This window comes from the organism of the source record quoted next (genome assembly GCF_019968985.1).
Source record: "MAG: Porospora cf. gigantea B chromosome Unknown PgB_NODE_152_length_32596_cov_149.743, whole genome shotgun sequence".
NCBI classification, from domain to species: Eukaryota; Apicomplexa; class Conoidasida; order Eugregarinorida; family Porosporidae; genus Porospora; species Porospora cf. gigantea B.
Genome location: NW_027178695.1, coordinates 1 through 14,926, shown reverse-complemented (window position 1 = coordinate 14,926; position 14,926 = coordinate 1). Strand labels below are relative to the sequence as shown.

Sequence of the window (14,926 nt, the reverse complement as noted above, 5' to 3'; positions counted from 1 at the left end):
CCGGTCAACCGGACAACAACATTGAACCCGCGTGATTATTCAATGCATACAACACAGAGACGTCATCGCTGACCGGAAGCATATCCATCAACGAAACTGGCTGCTCGGTCATAGTACCCAGCAACGACAGGCGACACGTACATCAACAGAGACCGAACTCGGTTGCTCATGTTATGGACGGCCAGCCTGACATTCGGGTCAGAGATGTAGAAAATCCGAAGACAGTTCCAGTATAGGAAGGAGTAGGCTACGGAATGCGTCCGAGTGAACAAGTTGACGATGAGCATTACACCCAGCATGACTTCAATGTTCGCCAACATCTGCAATATTTGCCACCTTTGGACGACAACTAGGGCCGCCTTCTGGCGAATCAGCTGTGGGAAGAACTCAGCAATCGGCTCGCCAGCTTCCAGTGCCTGCGTTAGTAGAAGAACAGCAGTAGTAACCGGTGACGCCATGAAGAGCGGGTTCTTTTTGACGAGACTGAGCGTTGCAAAGCCGAAAATGATACCCTTGGTGGCGAATGTGTCGCTAAGCAGCGTTTGCCAGTAGATCTTGTCGCTCCATCGAGGCCAGCCAAACTTCGCATAGAGCTCCATAAAAAGACCAGCAATCAACAAAGCATAGCTGGGGATTCGAATGTTGGTTAGGACCAGACTAGTCGTCAATGAGATCAGGCTGGCGGTCAATGCGACCAGTCCTCTTTGGTGCCAGACCGGAAGAAAGTAAGAGGGTCCCTGGTGGTTGTGGTGCCTCGGTCCCTCGTTCTTCACAGTCGGCGTCTCCGCAGTATCGTCAAAATTAGAGTCGATGTGCTGTTTGTACCATTTCTTCTTGAACTTCAGAACCTTACCCACCGGAGGGGTAGGGAACAAGTTTTGAAAGTAGGCCTGCCACTCAGGGTTGTTCCAATCGAAGTTAGCGAATTGTTCCATGGAAACAGGAATTTTGGTCGTTTAGTAAAATGACGTTTCAAGCACCATCGATTATCAACTCCTCTAAATCCCAATCTTCGTACGACCCATCCGGGAGATACCTCCGAATTGTGAAGGGTATGGTCTTGGCGTAGAGTTCTTTCTCAGCTATGGCGAGGGGATCGGTTTCACCGTCGACGGCGATGGTTATTGGGGCGTTCATACTGATCTGCAACGCCCGAGTCCCTATTACCCGTGCCTTCTCGAACTTGCTCATATAAGGTGATGTGATTCTCGGACCCTCAGACGCTTTAGAGCTGTCACCCCCGTCTATGCCTCCCCCAACTACAGTTCGGTTTTGGTCTTCTTCCTCGTACTCAAACGGCTCGGCGTCAGCGAGATCGTCGTCCACACCGATGTCGAAGTCGTCGTCCATGGAAAATAGCTAATTGGGCCCGGTATACGGCCACAAAACGGGTGTGTCGCTTATCAGATGAAATAACCAGACGGATGATTTGTGAGGTCCTAATGACAGGCCAAGAATGTTTCGTGTATGGGAGACTACTCATGCGTAAATACCAATTTCACAGATAAAGGATGCCATCCTCTTTCGGCATTCAAATGTTGGTTGCCACCGACGACAGGACAGACCGCGTCACGTGTCGTAATACTTTTCTGCACGTCTATCAACCCACGAAGGAGGTTCGACGCAGATCAATGACAAGCGCACCTAGATTGAAAAACGAATCCGACAATGATGAAGCGCTGGGTGATATTGTCCGCAGAGCCAGCACTCTACGGCGGCCCGCTCCTCCCCCTCCGCCTCCAGTCGTTCCAGAGGTCCTCTGGACTGTAAACGGCAATGAAGCCACCTTTCCCCGTTGGTGGTGCCTAGGAACTGTCAGACGTGGGTTACAAGCCAGGTTTGTCACACAGACCCCGACTGCGCTCCCTGTGTCAACCACTGGGGCAGTAACGCCTGTGGATTTGGACGTATATGTACCTTCTGTCACCATGAGAGCCACAGCCACACGCCCGGCCGGGCCGCGTTCACAGAGAGCACCTTCAACAAAAGCCCCGTGACTATTTCTCGTAATGAGTTCGACGAACTCATCTCCCGCAATACCCGAGACGATCTTCAACTCAAAGAGGCCCTGTACTCGCTGGAACGGACCATTTTCAGCCGATCAATGCCAAAGCGCAACCATACTAACAAGCGAGATCGGCCTGTCTACAGGACTAACGAACGTGGTCGTGGTGGCCGAGGAAGACGATGGGTAGATAGAGACCGCAACGAGAAATTCTAAATCTCTACAAACTATTGCCGAACACTATTTTTTCACGAAGGCATCATGCGGTTTTTAGAACTTCTACAATTCTCGTGAAGCTTGGTCGTTCTTCGGGGGAAGCCATCCAGCAACGCCCTATCAGATGCCTGATCGCGGGAGGAAATTCGCCCAATAGGCTGGGCCGTAGACCCTCGTCCTTGACTTTGCGTGCGACGACTCCTGGAGCTAGGCCGAGCCCGGCGTACGGGAGCTGTTGCGAGTACAGCTCGTAGAGCACGATGGCGAAGGAGTAGACATCAGCCTGCATTCCGATGCGACCGCGCACTCACCTTCTCATCATACTTCCCGCCTTGCAGAACTTCAGGCGCCATCCAGTGGTAGGTTCCGGCCGGGCCTCCCTCATGGGTGCACTCCGCCCGTAGATTGCGTGAGAGGCCGAAGTCGGCGACCTTCGCTGAAACCGAGTCAGGCTTAGTGTGCGCCGCGACATGGTCCGTTAGGAGGATATTGAGTGATTTCAGGTCTCGATGGATGATCTTCGGCTCTAGGGAATGAAGATAAAGACACCCCAGTGCAACGTCCAGTGCAATCTTCCGCTTTAGGGGGAGCCCTAGGCGCGGAGACGGCCCATCCTTTGGATGGAGCAGACTGAACAGAGTCCCACCGCGACAGCACTCCGTAACGACGGACAGAGGGCTGTATGAGCACCCCATGAGCAGCACTATGTTGGGGTGGCGGAGGCGCACCATGATGGCCAATTCGCGCAGCAGGTGGGCCATCTGGTCCGAGTTCGTAGTCTTCAGGTTCTTGACTGCCACCTCCGTGCCGCGCCAGGTTCCTCGGTAGACGTCGGCAGTGGCTCCATGGCCCAACTTTTCGTGAAGCACAATATCTGCATAGTCGATGACGCAATCCTTGGGCATCGAGGCGCAAGCCACGTCCAGTGTGGCAGGCCGCTCTACTCTGTACGCCACTCGTGGGTCAGCTCGATACGACACTTTGGGACTCTGAGCGCGGTAGCATACCTTTGGAGCCGCCGCCTTGTATGCCTTGGGACTGGCGGTGGGCTGTGGCACGGGTCTGGTCTTGGACTGCCGGCACTTCGAGCGACTCACCCCGTCCGGCGCTGTTGCAGTCAGCATCGACACGCCTGACACTGGGGGGGGTCTCGGTAGTCTCTGGGCGGGCATAGGCCGCGATGCCGGATTTGAACAATTCGGTTTGACACACCGAGACCTTGACCGGCCTGGCGGCCGCTCCTGAGGGCGAATATGTACCTTCCGAAAGGGAAGGCCATCCGTTTGGAGCGCCTCACGGCGTACAGGTGAAGGCTTCAGTGTAGACGACGGGGATGACTTATGAATAAAAGCGGCCGACCGCGGGAGCAAAGGTGGAGGGGCGCCACCAGAGCACCCGTCTATCAACGAGCGAGGATGGAAGAAGTGTCTCTCGACTGGAGCTGGCGCGCTGGGCGCCGCAGCAGGCAGAAGAGGGGGTGTAGCCACAGGTCCTTGTTCACTGGTGGCCGAGCCGCTTCTTGCTCTCTGCACGAGGAAGTCAGTGAAGGACTTAGGGTCTGTGGGGGCGCTCATAGATGATCGACACACGGAACTGCTTCGTCGAGACAGGGGAGACGCCGAGCGAGGCATAGGAGGTACAGGAGGTATGAGTGTCACCCTAGGCGCTGCCTCGTCAGCAGCGCAGCCCAGTTTGTGACCTATTCCTTTTACGAACCTGAAGGGAGTGTTAGCGATGTTTCCACAAAAGGGGGGGCGGTCGTGGCGAAGCCCGGGCGGGCCGAAGGACAGGAAATCACCGCTCAGCTCGAGGTCGCTGCACGTCTCGTGCTCTCTCGGAGTCGCATGAGTCGCAGGCGTTGCATGGGTTCCAGGTGTCTGAGGCAGTGGTAGAGATATGTCCATCTCCACCGAATCGTAGAGGTACTCCGAGGGAGTTGCCACGCTTGTTTTGAATGTGGTCAATCCTCGGGAGTTCATTGGCGCCGGCTCTCTGGAGGGTTCAGAACTCGTCTGCGGCCGCGTCGAGACCGACTCTCCTTCGTATTCAAGGCCGAGCACATGTGGAATGGGCAGGAATAGCCCCGAGAAGGCCGCTTCATCAGGCGTGTCATCGAACTGCCAAACTTTAGAAGCCACATAGTCATCCAGAGTCGTGTGTCCCATGCAGGCTAGTGGATCCTGCGTCATGGTCGGCTGCAACTCCGGGTACGCCGCTGACAGACGGTTGACCAGCTCGAGAAGGCCCCGCAGTGTCCTGTGGAATTGCGACAGGTCGTCCTTTAGCATCCACATTCCCTGGAGGGCCCGCAGAGCGATGTCGCTAATGACGTATGGCGACTTCAGACCCTCGAAGCTGCTGAGCGGATGGGACCTCTGCCTTTCGTAGAGCGCTCGCAGGGCATTTATTGGGAGGCGGTAGTTCTGGGATACGATAGTTTGAATCACGGCGCGTTCAGATCCCTCGGCGTCCACGCCGCAGGCAAGTGCTTCAGAGTCAAAGGGCAAGGCGCTCGCCACTAGCAAACTGCCCAGCACCGTCTGCGTGCGGAAAAGGAAGCGGCAGTCTTCAGTAAGCATTTGAATAACAGGAGTGAAAAGACTGAAGAACCCCGAGACTCGGTCGCCCCCGACCCGCTGAGCGAGCGCTGAGGCCGACCTAGACACTGCCAAGAGAGCCTTCAAGGTGGTGAAGGACACGGGGTTCATCGCGTTTCGGCAGTCAGGGTCGAGCGTGACGGGGACCTGTGTTAAAGAAGACAGAGACGACTCCGAGAGGTAGGATCCCCAACACCACCTCCCGTCAAATAGCCAGTGATACTTGCGCTGCGTATCCAGCCTCAGACGCAGGTACTGTGAATAACACACTAAGACGTGGATTAAACGCTTCACCTCATCGGCATCCCCGGGCCCCGGCTGCGATGGATCGAGTGTGCGCAGAAAGTCGAGGGACGTCGCGCATTGTATAGCGTAGTGGTCTTGCCAAGAGGACTGCAACATCGAAACAGTGGGAACCAGGGAGTTGACCTTCCTGCAGTCGGTCGCATCGCGGAAAACTCGGTGAATCAGCGTGAGAACCTTCAAAGCGACCACCGGATGCCTTGCGATGGGGCGCGCTTCTAGGCGAGAACTCAACCAGCTGACGTCTGAAGTCGCATGCACCTCTTTTAGCAAAGCGTCCAACGTTTTCTGCTTGCAGGGGTCAACTTTCTTGTTGGTGCTTGCCTTGACCAGACGCGTCCGACTCTCTCTCTGTCCGATCAACCGCGAGGTCGCGCGAAGCATAGAAATGATGTATTTTTAGCAATGTTTGGTAATTTCTACTCAGGAGTCTGTCTCTCGTAGTCAATTCGTCACTTCGCGCGTGTGGTGTCCGCACTGCACTGGCGTCATTAGCCTCATGGAGCTGTCATGACTCCACAACAATTCGTCAATTATTGCGATGCCACAAACTGCGAATAGATGGGGCGTGGTGATTTCCCATCCTGATGATGAGGCAATGTTTTTCTTGCCCCTGATTCGAGCCTTGACTGCACGTGGGAAACGCGTCTTCGTTCTCTGCATGACGTGCGGTGATAATGCTGTTCGGAAGGGCGAGCTTAGCGCAGCCAAGAGCGAACTAGGAATTGATGACTTGCAAATGGTTGCCCACCCTTCAATGCGTGACGCCTGGCGTACATGGAACGTATCTGAAGGGAGAGCTATTGTTGCCGATTGGCTCAAGAGTAACAACATCCAGTCCGTCGCTACCTTCGACTTCCGCGGAATATCCTCCCACCCCAATCACGTATCGACTCACTTCACTGTAAAAAGCGCTGTGATTCACGCGAACAATCTCAACCCTAACAAGCAGATAGCATTCTACGCCAATTTGACCATCAACCGCTTGATGAAGTACCTCGGCATTCTGCTTCTCCCTGTTGTGCTGTTGCTGTATTACGCTCTGGCTATCAGGATGCCTCGTCTCCTCTGCAGCGAGAACTATGTTGTCGCTTTCAACCCGAGACCTCTGGATAGCAGGCGGGTCATGTCACATCACCAGTCGCAGTTCCAGTGCTTCCGGCACTGGTACCGGCACGTCTACGTGCTGTTCTCCGTCTATGTGTACTTGACACCTTTGAAGCGCGAATCAGTTGACACTGTGTGAATTTTCTTTATGTGCATATCCTTGAACTCGAATCCGATGAGACTACTTCAGTGGAACTGGCTCAATGAATCGCTCTTTAACTGGTCTTCCATCTCTTTGAGTCGTTCAATACAACGACGAACACCTTCACAATACGGAGCGTTTGTCTCGTCAAAGAGGTGCAGCAGTTCGTTCAGCCGTGCTAGGGTTATTTGCAGCCACTCTTCAACTGGGTACCGTTGGTTGATGGGCGTCTGTATGGCACAGGCGGCTGGACTGCCGACTGGGGCTACAGGAGTGCATCCACCCTGAGTGTCCATACTCGAAAATTGAGTTTCTTTAAAATCACAGCTACGAGTCATCATCCAGTTTTTTGCGCTTGCCGAACATCACCGTCATGTGCTGCCCTGCCTGCTGAACGAACTGTGCCTCGTCGTCAGCGTCGTCGCCTACGGCCACCAGGCCTGCACCCTTCAAGTAGTTCACAGGGCCGATGTCAGGTTCTCCTTTTATCTCTCCGGAGCCTTCAGAGATTTCCACCGACGATGTCTCGTTCGAACCTTCGCCAACCTTCTCAATGCTGGCTAGTATCCAGGCGGACCACTTCAAGGTCGAATTGTTCTGAAAGGAGGAAAGGTCTGCCTGGTGCACTCGTTTCACAAGGGCGAGAGCGTCCTCAAGTTTGTTAAAAATGGCGACGCTAGGCGATCGGTAGTAAGGTTCATTCTTCTTGTCAAGGTTGTAGGTCTTGTCATCGCCGCCACCCCCCATGTCTGATACGGTGTACGTCCAAAGAAATCCTCGTTGGAAGGTCGACGTCATCATCGCAAAGGATCCTCGTGAGACCAGGAGGTGCAAATGTCGGCCCCGGCTGCTCTCCGTGTCGTTCAGAACCCCGTTGAAGTCGGATAGGATGTCATCGAAGTGTGGCGAGGAAACTCGGCGTCGCTTTACCAAACCTGCGTATGTTGAGTCCTTCTCCAGCAGAGCGTCAACGCTGCGAATCTTTTCCGGTTTGAGGGCTTGAGTCACGATTTCTGCCAACCGCTCTGACGACCATCGCTGGCCCCTCTCCTCGACCAGTGCTACCTGTAACAACCCCTTCAGTCTGCGGTCCACGTGTAGCAGTCTGACCGCGTCCACGTCAACGCCGTCAGCGAAGATGTGAGCCACAGCGCCCGGAGGAAGTCTACCTTTGCGTTTGCCCTGTCGCAAGTCTTCGTCCATCTCTGGGTCTGCCATTGACCCATCGGCGTGCATCACTATACCGCCCATCGTGACAGGCGCGGCGTAATTTGCGGCGTATTCCACGGCGCGAACACAGCAGGACTTTCGGAGCGGATTCATGAATGCAGCGAGCAATCCTCTGTCCGAAGCGCGCTGTCGGACCACGTTATTAGTGCGGGACTGCTTCGAGACGAATAGTGTGTCATTCTCGTTCTCTCCGTGAGCACTTTCTGACGAGCCCTCGAAATAGTCATTGAAGCTGGCTGATACCACTACCTATATATCCCCACCAGGGTACACTCCGGCAGCTGACCCTGCTTGGGATGCTGCGTCCGAGCCAGAGTACGCAGTCGACATTGTGTGCAGTGCGTAAGATTCGCCAAATACTAATGTCAGTCAATCGAAGGGTCGAGGCAACAAGCTCCACAGGTCTCAGATACTACGACGGCATGCGTGCTGCACAGTCTATTGCGGAGGATGTCGCGGAGAGGAAAGCCCGTTTTGTCAAGAGTCCCTCCAGTCTGCCTTTTCTCGTCAGTAGACACAGACGGATGCCCAGCTGGTGGAAGAGATTGTGGACCTGAGACAAAGGACTCTCAGGGACCAGTTGTATGACTGCTTCGTCCACCAATTCTGAGAAATCCAAGGTGCCTTGGCCACCCAGCAAAGCGCGTTTAGACTCGGAGTTGGGGTTGAAGGAATCCGCAGCTCGGTAGTAGACGGTGACGCCCTTCATGTCGACAACGGGAGATCCTGAAGCACCGACGCTCCGGTGACTCGTGCACATCTCCACTTCTTCGCACCTGTATGACTGCCAATTCCAGGGCTCACCGCTTGCTTCCCAGACCCACGAAGGAAAAGAAGCTCGGCACGTTGAATCCCGAGGGTGGCTGCTTGCTCACTTTTACCAGTTCCCCCTTCTGATCGGCTAGGCGGGATCTTCGTGAGTAGGTGGAAAACTCTATCTGAGTGGTGTCAGCGAATCCTTTGTCCTGTACGGCCGCCAGGGCAGCTTGCAGGTCAGCAGTGTGAAGCAAGCCACAGACTCCACGGTCGACTGAATTGGTCACCAGCGGAAAGCCCTTGAAGCTGTACCGGGCAAGTTTAGACTTCATCGAGGCGACAGTGTTGCTCTCCAGTGTAAAGACAGCCACGTTGGCGGTCGCTATGTCGGTCGCTCTCAGGGTGTAGGCGGCATCCGCCAGCTCTGCATCCAGGAAAGGGTAGCCTCGGAGGCGGATGTAGCACTCATATATGGAGTGAGGTGCCAACGCGTCCCCAACCCACTTAGATACCATAACTGCTGACATAAACGGCACGACGTAGTTCAGCCCGCCAGTCAGCTCGAACATGATTACCACGATTGAGATCGTCGTCCGTGTCACACCACCCAACATTGCAGCCGCACCGACAAGTGCATACACGCCGGGATTTATGGCGTGGACAGCTGCATAGTTCGGATGGAAAGCAGCGGTGTAGCGCAACATGAAGAGGCCCAACATCCGACCCATCAGGGCTCCGATCGTCAGCGAAGGGATGAACAACCCCGAGGGCAGACCTAGACCGAAGCAGAAAACCGCTTGAACAAATTTCAGGGCCGCGATTCCGAAAAGTGTGACCATCAGCGTGTTGCTGGTGTTGTACTCAGACGTTCTCAGAGACAAGTTATTGGAGCAGAAACCATGGTGGTCGGAGGCCTCCAGCTGACATCGGTTGAACAAGCTTTTCATGAGACTGGAGTTGGACATCCTAATGAGCTCCCCATTGTAGTTGCACACTGAGAAGACGCACGTAACGACTGCCGCCTCTAAGATTGGGTTGCGGATGATACGCAGTGCTGCATCTCCAGGCCTCTTGTAACTCACCCATGTTAGAAGTGTCCTTCTCTCTAAGTTCTTTCTTGAAGGCAGCCCAACGAACGTTCAGATGGATGTAGAGTGCACCGCCCATTCCACCAAGAACACCCAGAATCGTGAAGGGGACGAGCTCTATTAGCTGCCAGCCACCCACAAGGGACATCATGTCCATTTGGAACATAGTCAGGCTTCCCGTATGGTCTGCGTCGATCCACTTGAGGACTAGAGCGCCAACGACGGCGCAAAAGAAAGACTTCCAAAGTGTTTTCGGAGGGAAGTACGTCGACACCTCCTCCAGGCTGAACAGAACTCCTCCCAGCGGAGCACCGAAAGCGCAGGATACGCCAGTGGCGCAAGCCGCAGAGAGAAGCTCCCGTTGCTTCGCCTCGTTCTCTCTGAATTTGTGGCCGTACCGGGAGAGGAGGTGGGACCAACAGCAGGCGATATGGACCAAAGGACCTTCCTTACCCAAGCAGAGCCCGGAGGCAATTGCGAAGGCCAGGCCAACCACCTTGATGAGTAGCGTCCAGAACCCCAGGACCCGTTTGAGAACGAACCCTCCAAGTATTGTCTTTACTTCGGGTATTCCGGACCCGGCAGCAGGGGGCGCCAACGCCTGGCAGAGGACAGCGGCAACAGCGGCGAAAACTGTGTTTGGTCCAACCTCTCCTCACCAGTCGACAGTACAATGTACATGATGTACTCCATCCAGTAAACTCCACCAGCCGGTACTCTGAGTATCCGAGACCAAGACAGCCACTGGACACGGTCCGGAATAAGCGACACGCTGCCGCCTTCAGACATCGTCGCGTCTGCCTGCAACTCGGTGACCGGCCGCAGAACGCACCTGTTGTTGCGCAAGTCCACGCTAGCGTCATTATCACAGCAGGCGCTCCGTGACAGCCATATGAGGCTGTCACAGACCCCGAATCGGAGGTCAAACAAGTACTTGACGGCCATCTCAATCCAGCCTGCCGAAAAAGCAGTCAGAACTGCCACCATGGCGCAATAGAACCAACCCTCTGCGCGAATGAAGCGCTTCTTCCACGACGTTCCTCGGTTCTGGATGAACTGGCGGTTGTGGTTGCGTTCGTGGTAGGAAAAATCTATGCCGTGTATTTCAGACGACCTGCTAGATTCTGCGTGGAAGCCCTCCAGTGTGTAAGCGAAGCTCAGACGTGGGGTGGCTCTATCTGCAGCGGCTCGAGAAGTGATTTTTTCCATTTGGTCCTTGATCCAACTGAAGTGCAGCTGGGGCACGTCACGCATCTGGATGGGTCAACACAGTGTCAAATCAACGATTAATTAGTGACAGTGATTCACAGGTGCACTGAGCAGAAGTTCGGTCTCTGATATCTTCGACGTCTTGGTATCTTCAATAGCCTGCTTGCACACAAAATCGTAGAGCGCCATACCGCCAATCAACCCTGCGACCCAAATCGTGCTATGAGTCTTGGCGACAGCGCTCATGAGACCGGGACCGGGACACATGCCTCCGATCCCCCAGCCCACGCCAAAGATGCACGATCCCAGCACCAATTCCCAGTCAATATCGCTCCTTGTGGGGCAAGAGAACGTTTCCTGAACTACAGGCTTTTCTCGTTTGAGGATAGCTGGGAATGAGCATAGATTGAACCCCACAGCACCGCCCATGACCAGAGCCAGGCTGGGATCCCAAACAGCCCAGTCCAGAGTCAGGAACCCGTTGACCTTTGACACTCGGCACATTCCCGAAAGCAGAAGTCCACACCCGAAGAGGAACCCAGTCAGACCACCGATCGCGTAATCCATCCAGCCACTTGTCAGACTGGCAACGACAGCGGCCATGACCGCCATCCAGAGGGTGACCAGCGGACCTGCCCACTGCCACCACTGCTCCGTGGTCGCTCCCCAGGAATGCCCAGTCATGGCGTCAAAAAAACCTGAGAAGTGCAAGCTGGTGGATACGACCATACCCGAAGCCATAAAACAGCAAACCGCGACGAGAGACCGGAGGGAGAAACGAGGAAGGCCGCACACGCCGTGGCCGGACGTGCAGCCGCAGCCCATCCTAGTACCGAAACCCACAAGAGCTCCGCTAAGGACCCACAGGGTCTCATGAAGGCGGCCGTTCATCCAGGCCTCAGAGTCGAACCACTGCAGCTGGAAAGCGCCGAAATCCACACCGTCCCCAAATATCAGGCCGGCAAGGGAGGCGGGCACCAGGAGTCCGGCAATGAAGGACATCTTCCACTCCAAGCCGGAGCCAGCGTCGAATTTGTAGACAGTGGATAGGATGCCCGAAATACCAGTTACCCGGCCTGCTAAACTGAGGTTGATGGTCGTGGCCAGCGCGATGACCAGTCCTCCGACGAAAGCGAAGACAAGGTCAGAGGTTGGTGGTATCATACGCAGGTCGAAAGTTTGGAAATATCCTGGGATTCATTCTATGCAAGAGTCATTTGGTGCGGGCACAGAGGTCTGGGTGTCTTGCTGCTGGTGGGGTTCTCAAAGTCCTGTCTCCGCAATTGTCCAATTCTAATGTCCTCGTCGAGTTCAGATCTCGATCTCTTGAAGGAGGAGGCGGCAGATAGTGATGACGAGCTGCTTGACCTTCTAACCGAGACCAAGAAAGCTGGTGCCTGTGGCGGGGGTGGTTGCTGCGGCCAGCCGCAGTGGGATGACGACGACCGTGAAGGGATGGAGCAAGCACGGCGTCAGTACCGTAAGCAAGCCAAGGAGGAAGCTCGACTCCACCCGCCACTGTCGTTTTTGGAGAAGGTCAAACGTATGATGTACTTCCTCTCTCTCGTCGCGGCATGCCTCCTCCTCGTTGGCTTGAAGAGTGGAGAGGACGAGTGGTACAATCGCCGAAACCTTGACTATACCACTGTGGACCATTATGAGGTTTTAGGCGTGTCCAAGAAGGAAGCCACTTCTGGTATCCGTCGACAGTTCCGTAAACTAGCTTCGCAATGGCACCCTGATCGCAATCCCGACTGCGACGCCTGTGCTGCGAAGTTCACTGCTATACAGGAAGCGTTTGAGGTCCTCTCGGATCCTACGAAGCGAAACATTTACGACAGCAGTCACAGTGTGAACCTCGACACAATCAAGCCCGTCTACACTCAGGTTCTTACAGCAGAGAACTACGATGCTCTGGTTAAGATTCCCCTTAACGATTTCACCAGGAAAGCTCCTGTCTGGCTTGTTATGGTGCACAGCGATTTGGAGTTCGGCAGCACGCAGTTCTTTAAAATATTCGAAGCACTGGCATCCCAACTGTCGGGATTTGCGAGATTCGGAGTAGTCGACGCATTGCGTGACAAGAAGTCCGTAAAGAAGCTGCCCATTCATGTGAGATTTCATCCTACTGTGCTGATGCTCACTCGGGGGCAGAAGCCAGTCATCATGCCCATAGGCGAGATTTCCGGGCTGGGAAGCCTCAAGCAGTGGGTTCATGCAAACATGCCCCAGAACTACAGGTCGATAAACCACACTAAGCAGTTTCTGGACTTCTATGAATGCGGCCGCGGAGCCAGCGAGAAGCCCCGACTACTCTTCATCCGCCAGACCGAACAACCACCCATGATGTTCTCCAGCAGTTTGGAGTCTTGGAATCAGGTGTTTGATATTGCAACGGCTCCGTTGGGGACCGTGTCCAAGGAGTATCGGAAGATAGTTCCCAAAGGGCTGTCCAAGGACCATGCGCTGATATCGCTGCCGCCCTGCGATGTCGACGGACCCAACATGCGAATCGTTCGACGGCAGCTTGTCTCCCGGAAGTCTTGGCTGGAATTTAAGGGCATGTTGTCGCAGGCCGCGAGCGACTTTGCAGTACCGCTGACCAAGACGTCGGCAGACCAACTGTGCTCGTCAACCACGGTTGGAGTTCGGACTTATTGCGTCGTGTACATAAAGCCTGAGTCGCCTATTACCGTGGACCGCACGCTCGCCCTGCACAACGAAAAGACATTTGAAGGCTGGAACGAGGAGGAGGTGGATGACGAGACTGATCTTTCCGTTTATCAGTCAGTTATCATCCAGGAGACGTCTGAGCTACTGGATTCGTTTCAGCAGCAGGTTTTGGCTGGCGCTAGCACATTCATTCTTGACTGGGAAGGCGGCAGGTTCGCCCTGTTGGAGGACGATACCGGAGATCCCGTTGAGATGCAGGCCGTTCCCTCCTACATATCCCACAACCAGCTGCAATTCCGAACCTTCTCATCGTTGCGGCACCGTTGCTCTTCCCCGCACGCCTTCATCAACGCCCTAGTCGGCGACGAACCCTGGCGCGTTAGACTGTCCGAGTGGGTGCGTAAGCCGTCTGTAGTCGTTTCGACACTCTGCATAATACTAAGCAGAGCCGTGTGGAGTGAGTCGATCTCTAGGTTTCAACGCAGACACTCCCATCGTTAGCTTCCAATTCCTTGTGCTCTTGTCTTTCGGCGTCGCTGTGGGCCAACTTCTTGAATACCTTCTTCCGTGATGACCACCAAGACTCCCTGTCTGGGACGAAGACTTTCGCTCTCACTACCAAATCAGAGTGAGCTGGCGCGAATGGAAACTGTGTCGCTTCTACCGTAAACTTACCACGCTAGGAAAATGAAGCGTCGGAGTCGCCTTTAGAACAGTCACGCTGAATAACGCCGCAGCGCTGGCGAGTAATCCTGGCAGGCTCATAATGAATCCCAGGTTGCCCATATACCCTATGACACCGAACAACACCACGAAGAGCTGCCAGGCCGTGACAGCGACGAAGTTCACGCGTATCAACTTCAGGGGGGTCTCATGATAGGACTCCACAGTAATCGCACCAAGTACAACGCCAGCCCACACATCTGCTATGACGGCAGGCGCCAGACTGAACAAGCGACCCCGCCAGACCTCCTTGTTGGGGTCATCAAAGGTCTCTTCCCATGACGATCTGTTGAGATGAGCGTCCGTGGTGAAGATGTGTAAAAAACCTAGCAGCATCGCAGCATAACCGGCGACGTAACCCATCCAGTCAGCCGCTGATGGAATTGCGTCGGCTGACTTCCGGCGGCACCGGTGGCAGCCCATGTGCACTGGGTGATTCGCCACCAGGAGTGTCTGTGCCACGGGTGGCGAGCATATGCAGGTGTGCTAGTAGTCGGAAGCGCCATGACTGACTCTATGGCAAAGGCAACATGTTCAACGTGTCGAAACATGCAACATTTAGGTGGTATCTCATTCACGCTTTCACGAAACCCATTAACAGCAATGGTGGATTTTTTCGAGCACTTCATTTACGATCTCACGAACCACTCGGAGCATGATGCGTCCGCGGCAGTCATTGATGAAGACGTCGTTGTCAAATCGGGGATGAGGAGTCGGATATCGAATACGGATTACGTTCCAGTAGAAGAGCTGAGTCAGAAACTCGAACCACTTCCGTCACCCCGGGCTCGACACCAAACTGCGCTGCTTAAGAAGCTCTCAAGTGTGAGGGGAATGAACATGAAGGATATCGCTGCAGGAGGCCGAATCTCTCTGT

At 54.7% G+C, this 14,926-nt stretch overlaps 8 protein-coding genes across 15 annotated transcripts; 2 read left to right on the top strand and 6 right to left on the bottom strand.

Annotated features, from left to right (window-relative positions):
* Positions 1-62: 62 nt before the first annotated feature.
* On the bottom strand, positions 63-935 carry KVP17_003359 (uncharacterized protein; the record flags this gene model as incomplete). Its single annotated transcript, XM_068520548.1, has 1 exon — positions 63-935. One exon carries the CDS (start codon positions 933-935, stop codon positions 63-65), a length of 873 nt encoding a protein of 290 aa, XP_068378383.1.
* A 37-nt stretch (positions 936-972) lies between these two features.
* KVP17_003357 (uncharacterized protein) lies at positions 973-1,350 on the bottom strand (the record flags this gene model as incomplete). The annotated part of the gene is made up of 1 exon (XM_068520545.1): positions 973-1,350. The coding sequence occupies one exon, from the start codon at positions 1,348-1,350 to the stop codon at positions 973-975; it is 378 nt and encodes a 125-aa protein (XP_068378381.1).
* A 914-nt stretch (positions 1,351-2,264) lies between these two features.
* Positions 2,265-5,505, bottom strand: KVP17_003354 (uncharacterized protein; the record flags this gene model as incomplete). Of its 2 annotated transcripts, XM_068520540.1 has the most annotated exons (2): positions 2,265-2,504; positions 2,533-5,505. In XM_068520540.1, 2 exons carry the CDS (start codon positions 5,503-5,505, stop codon positions 2,265-2,267), a joined length of 3,213 nt encoding a protein of 1,070 aa, XP_068378376.1. The 2 variants fall into 2 exon arrangements, with proteins under 2 accessions (XP_068378376.1, XP_068378377.1); XM_068520541.1 differs by having other exon boundaries at positions 2,500-5,505.
* A 157-nt stretch (positions 5,506-5,662) lies between these two features.
* KVP17_003358 (uncharacterized protein) lies at positions 5,663-6,367 on the top strand (the record flags this gene model as incomplete). The annotated part of the gene is made up of 1 exon (XM_068520547.1): positions 5,663-6,367. One exon carries the CDS (start codon positions 5,663-5,665, stop codon positions 6,365-6,367), a length of 705 nt encoding a protein of 234 aa, XP_068378382.1.
* Positions 6,368-6,697: 330 nt separating this feature from the next.
* KVP17_003356 (uncharacterized protein) lies at positions 6,698-7,693 on the bottom strand (the record flags this gene model as incomplete). Its single annotated transcript, XM_068520544.1, has 1 exon — positions 6,698-7,693. The coding sequence occupies one exon, from the start codon at positions 7,691-7,693 to the stop codon at positions 6,698-6,700; it is 996 nt and encodes a 331-aa protein (XP_068378380.1).
* Positions 7,694-8,012: 319 nt separating this feature from the next.
* Positions 8,013-11,817, bottom strand: KVP17_003348 (uncharacterized protein; the record flags this gene model as incomplete). Of its 5 annotated transcripts, XM_068520523.1 has the most annotated exons (5): positions 8,013-8,376; positions 8,405-9,410; positions 9,439-10,077; positions 10,104-10,698; positions 10,753-11,817. In XM_068520523.1, the coding sequence occupies 5 exons, from the start codon at positions 11,815-11,817 to the stop codon at positions 8,013-8,015; spliced, it is 3,669 nt and encodes a 1,222-aa protein (XP_068378359.1). The 5 variants fall into 5 exon arrangements, with proteins under 5 accessions (XP_068378359.1, XP_068378357.1, XP_068378356.1 ...); XM_068520522.1 differs by lacking the exons at positions 8,013-8,376; positions 10,753-11,817 and having other exon boundaries at positions 9,323-10,077; XM_068520521.1 differs by lacking the exons at positions 8,405-9,410; positions 9,439-10,077; positions 10,104-10,698; positions 10,753-11,817 and having other exon boundaries at positions 8,013-8,309.
* Positions 11,818-11,949: 132 nt separating this feature from the next.
* KVP17_003352 (uncharacterized protein) lies at positions 11,950-13,827 on the top strand (the record flags this gene model as incomplete). Of its 2 annotated transcripts, XM_068520537.1 has the most annotated exons (2): positions 11,950-13,718; positions 13,742-13,787. In XM_068520537.1, the coding sequence occupies 2 exons, from the start codon at positions 11,950-11,952 to the stop codon at positions 13,785-13,787; spliced, it is 1,815 nt and encodes a 604-aa protein (XP_068378373.1). The 2 variants fall into 2 exon arrangements, with proteins under 2 accessions (XP_068378373.1, XP_068378374.1); XM_068520538.1 differs by having other exon boundaries at positions 11,950-13,827.
* On the bottom strand, positions 13,796-14,472 carry KVP17_003355 (uncharacterized protein; the record flags this gene model as incomplete). 2 transcript variants are annotated; one of them, XM_068520542.1, is made up of 2 exons in its annotated part: positions 13,796-13,975; positions 14,002-14,472. In XM_068520542.1, the coding sequence occupies 2 exons, from the start codon at positions 14,470-14,472 to the stop codon at positions 13,796-13,798; spliced, it is 651 nt and encodes a 216-aa protein (XP_068378378.1). The 2 variants fall into 2 exon arrangements, with proteins under 2 accessions (XP_068378378.1, XP_068378379.1); XM_068520543.1 differs by lacking the exon at positions 13,796-13,975 and having other exon boundaries at positions 13,987-14,385.
* Positions 14,473-14,926: the final 454 nt, after the last annotated feature.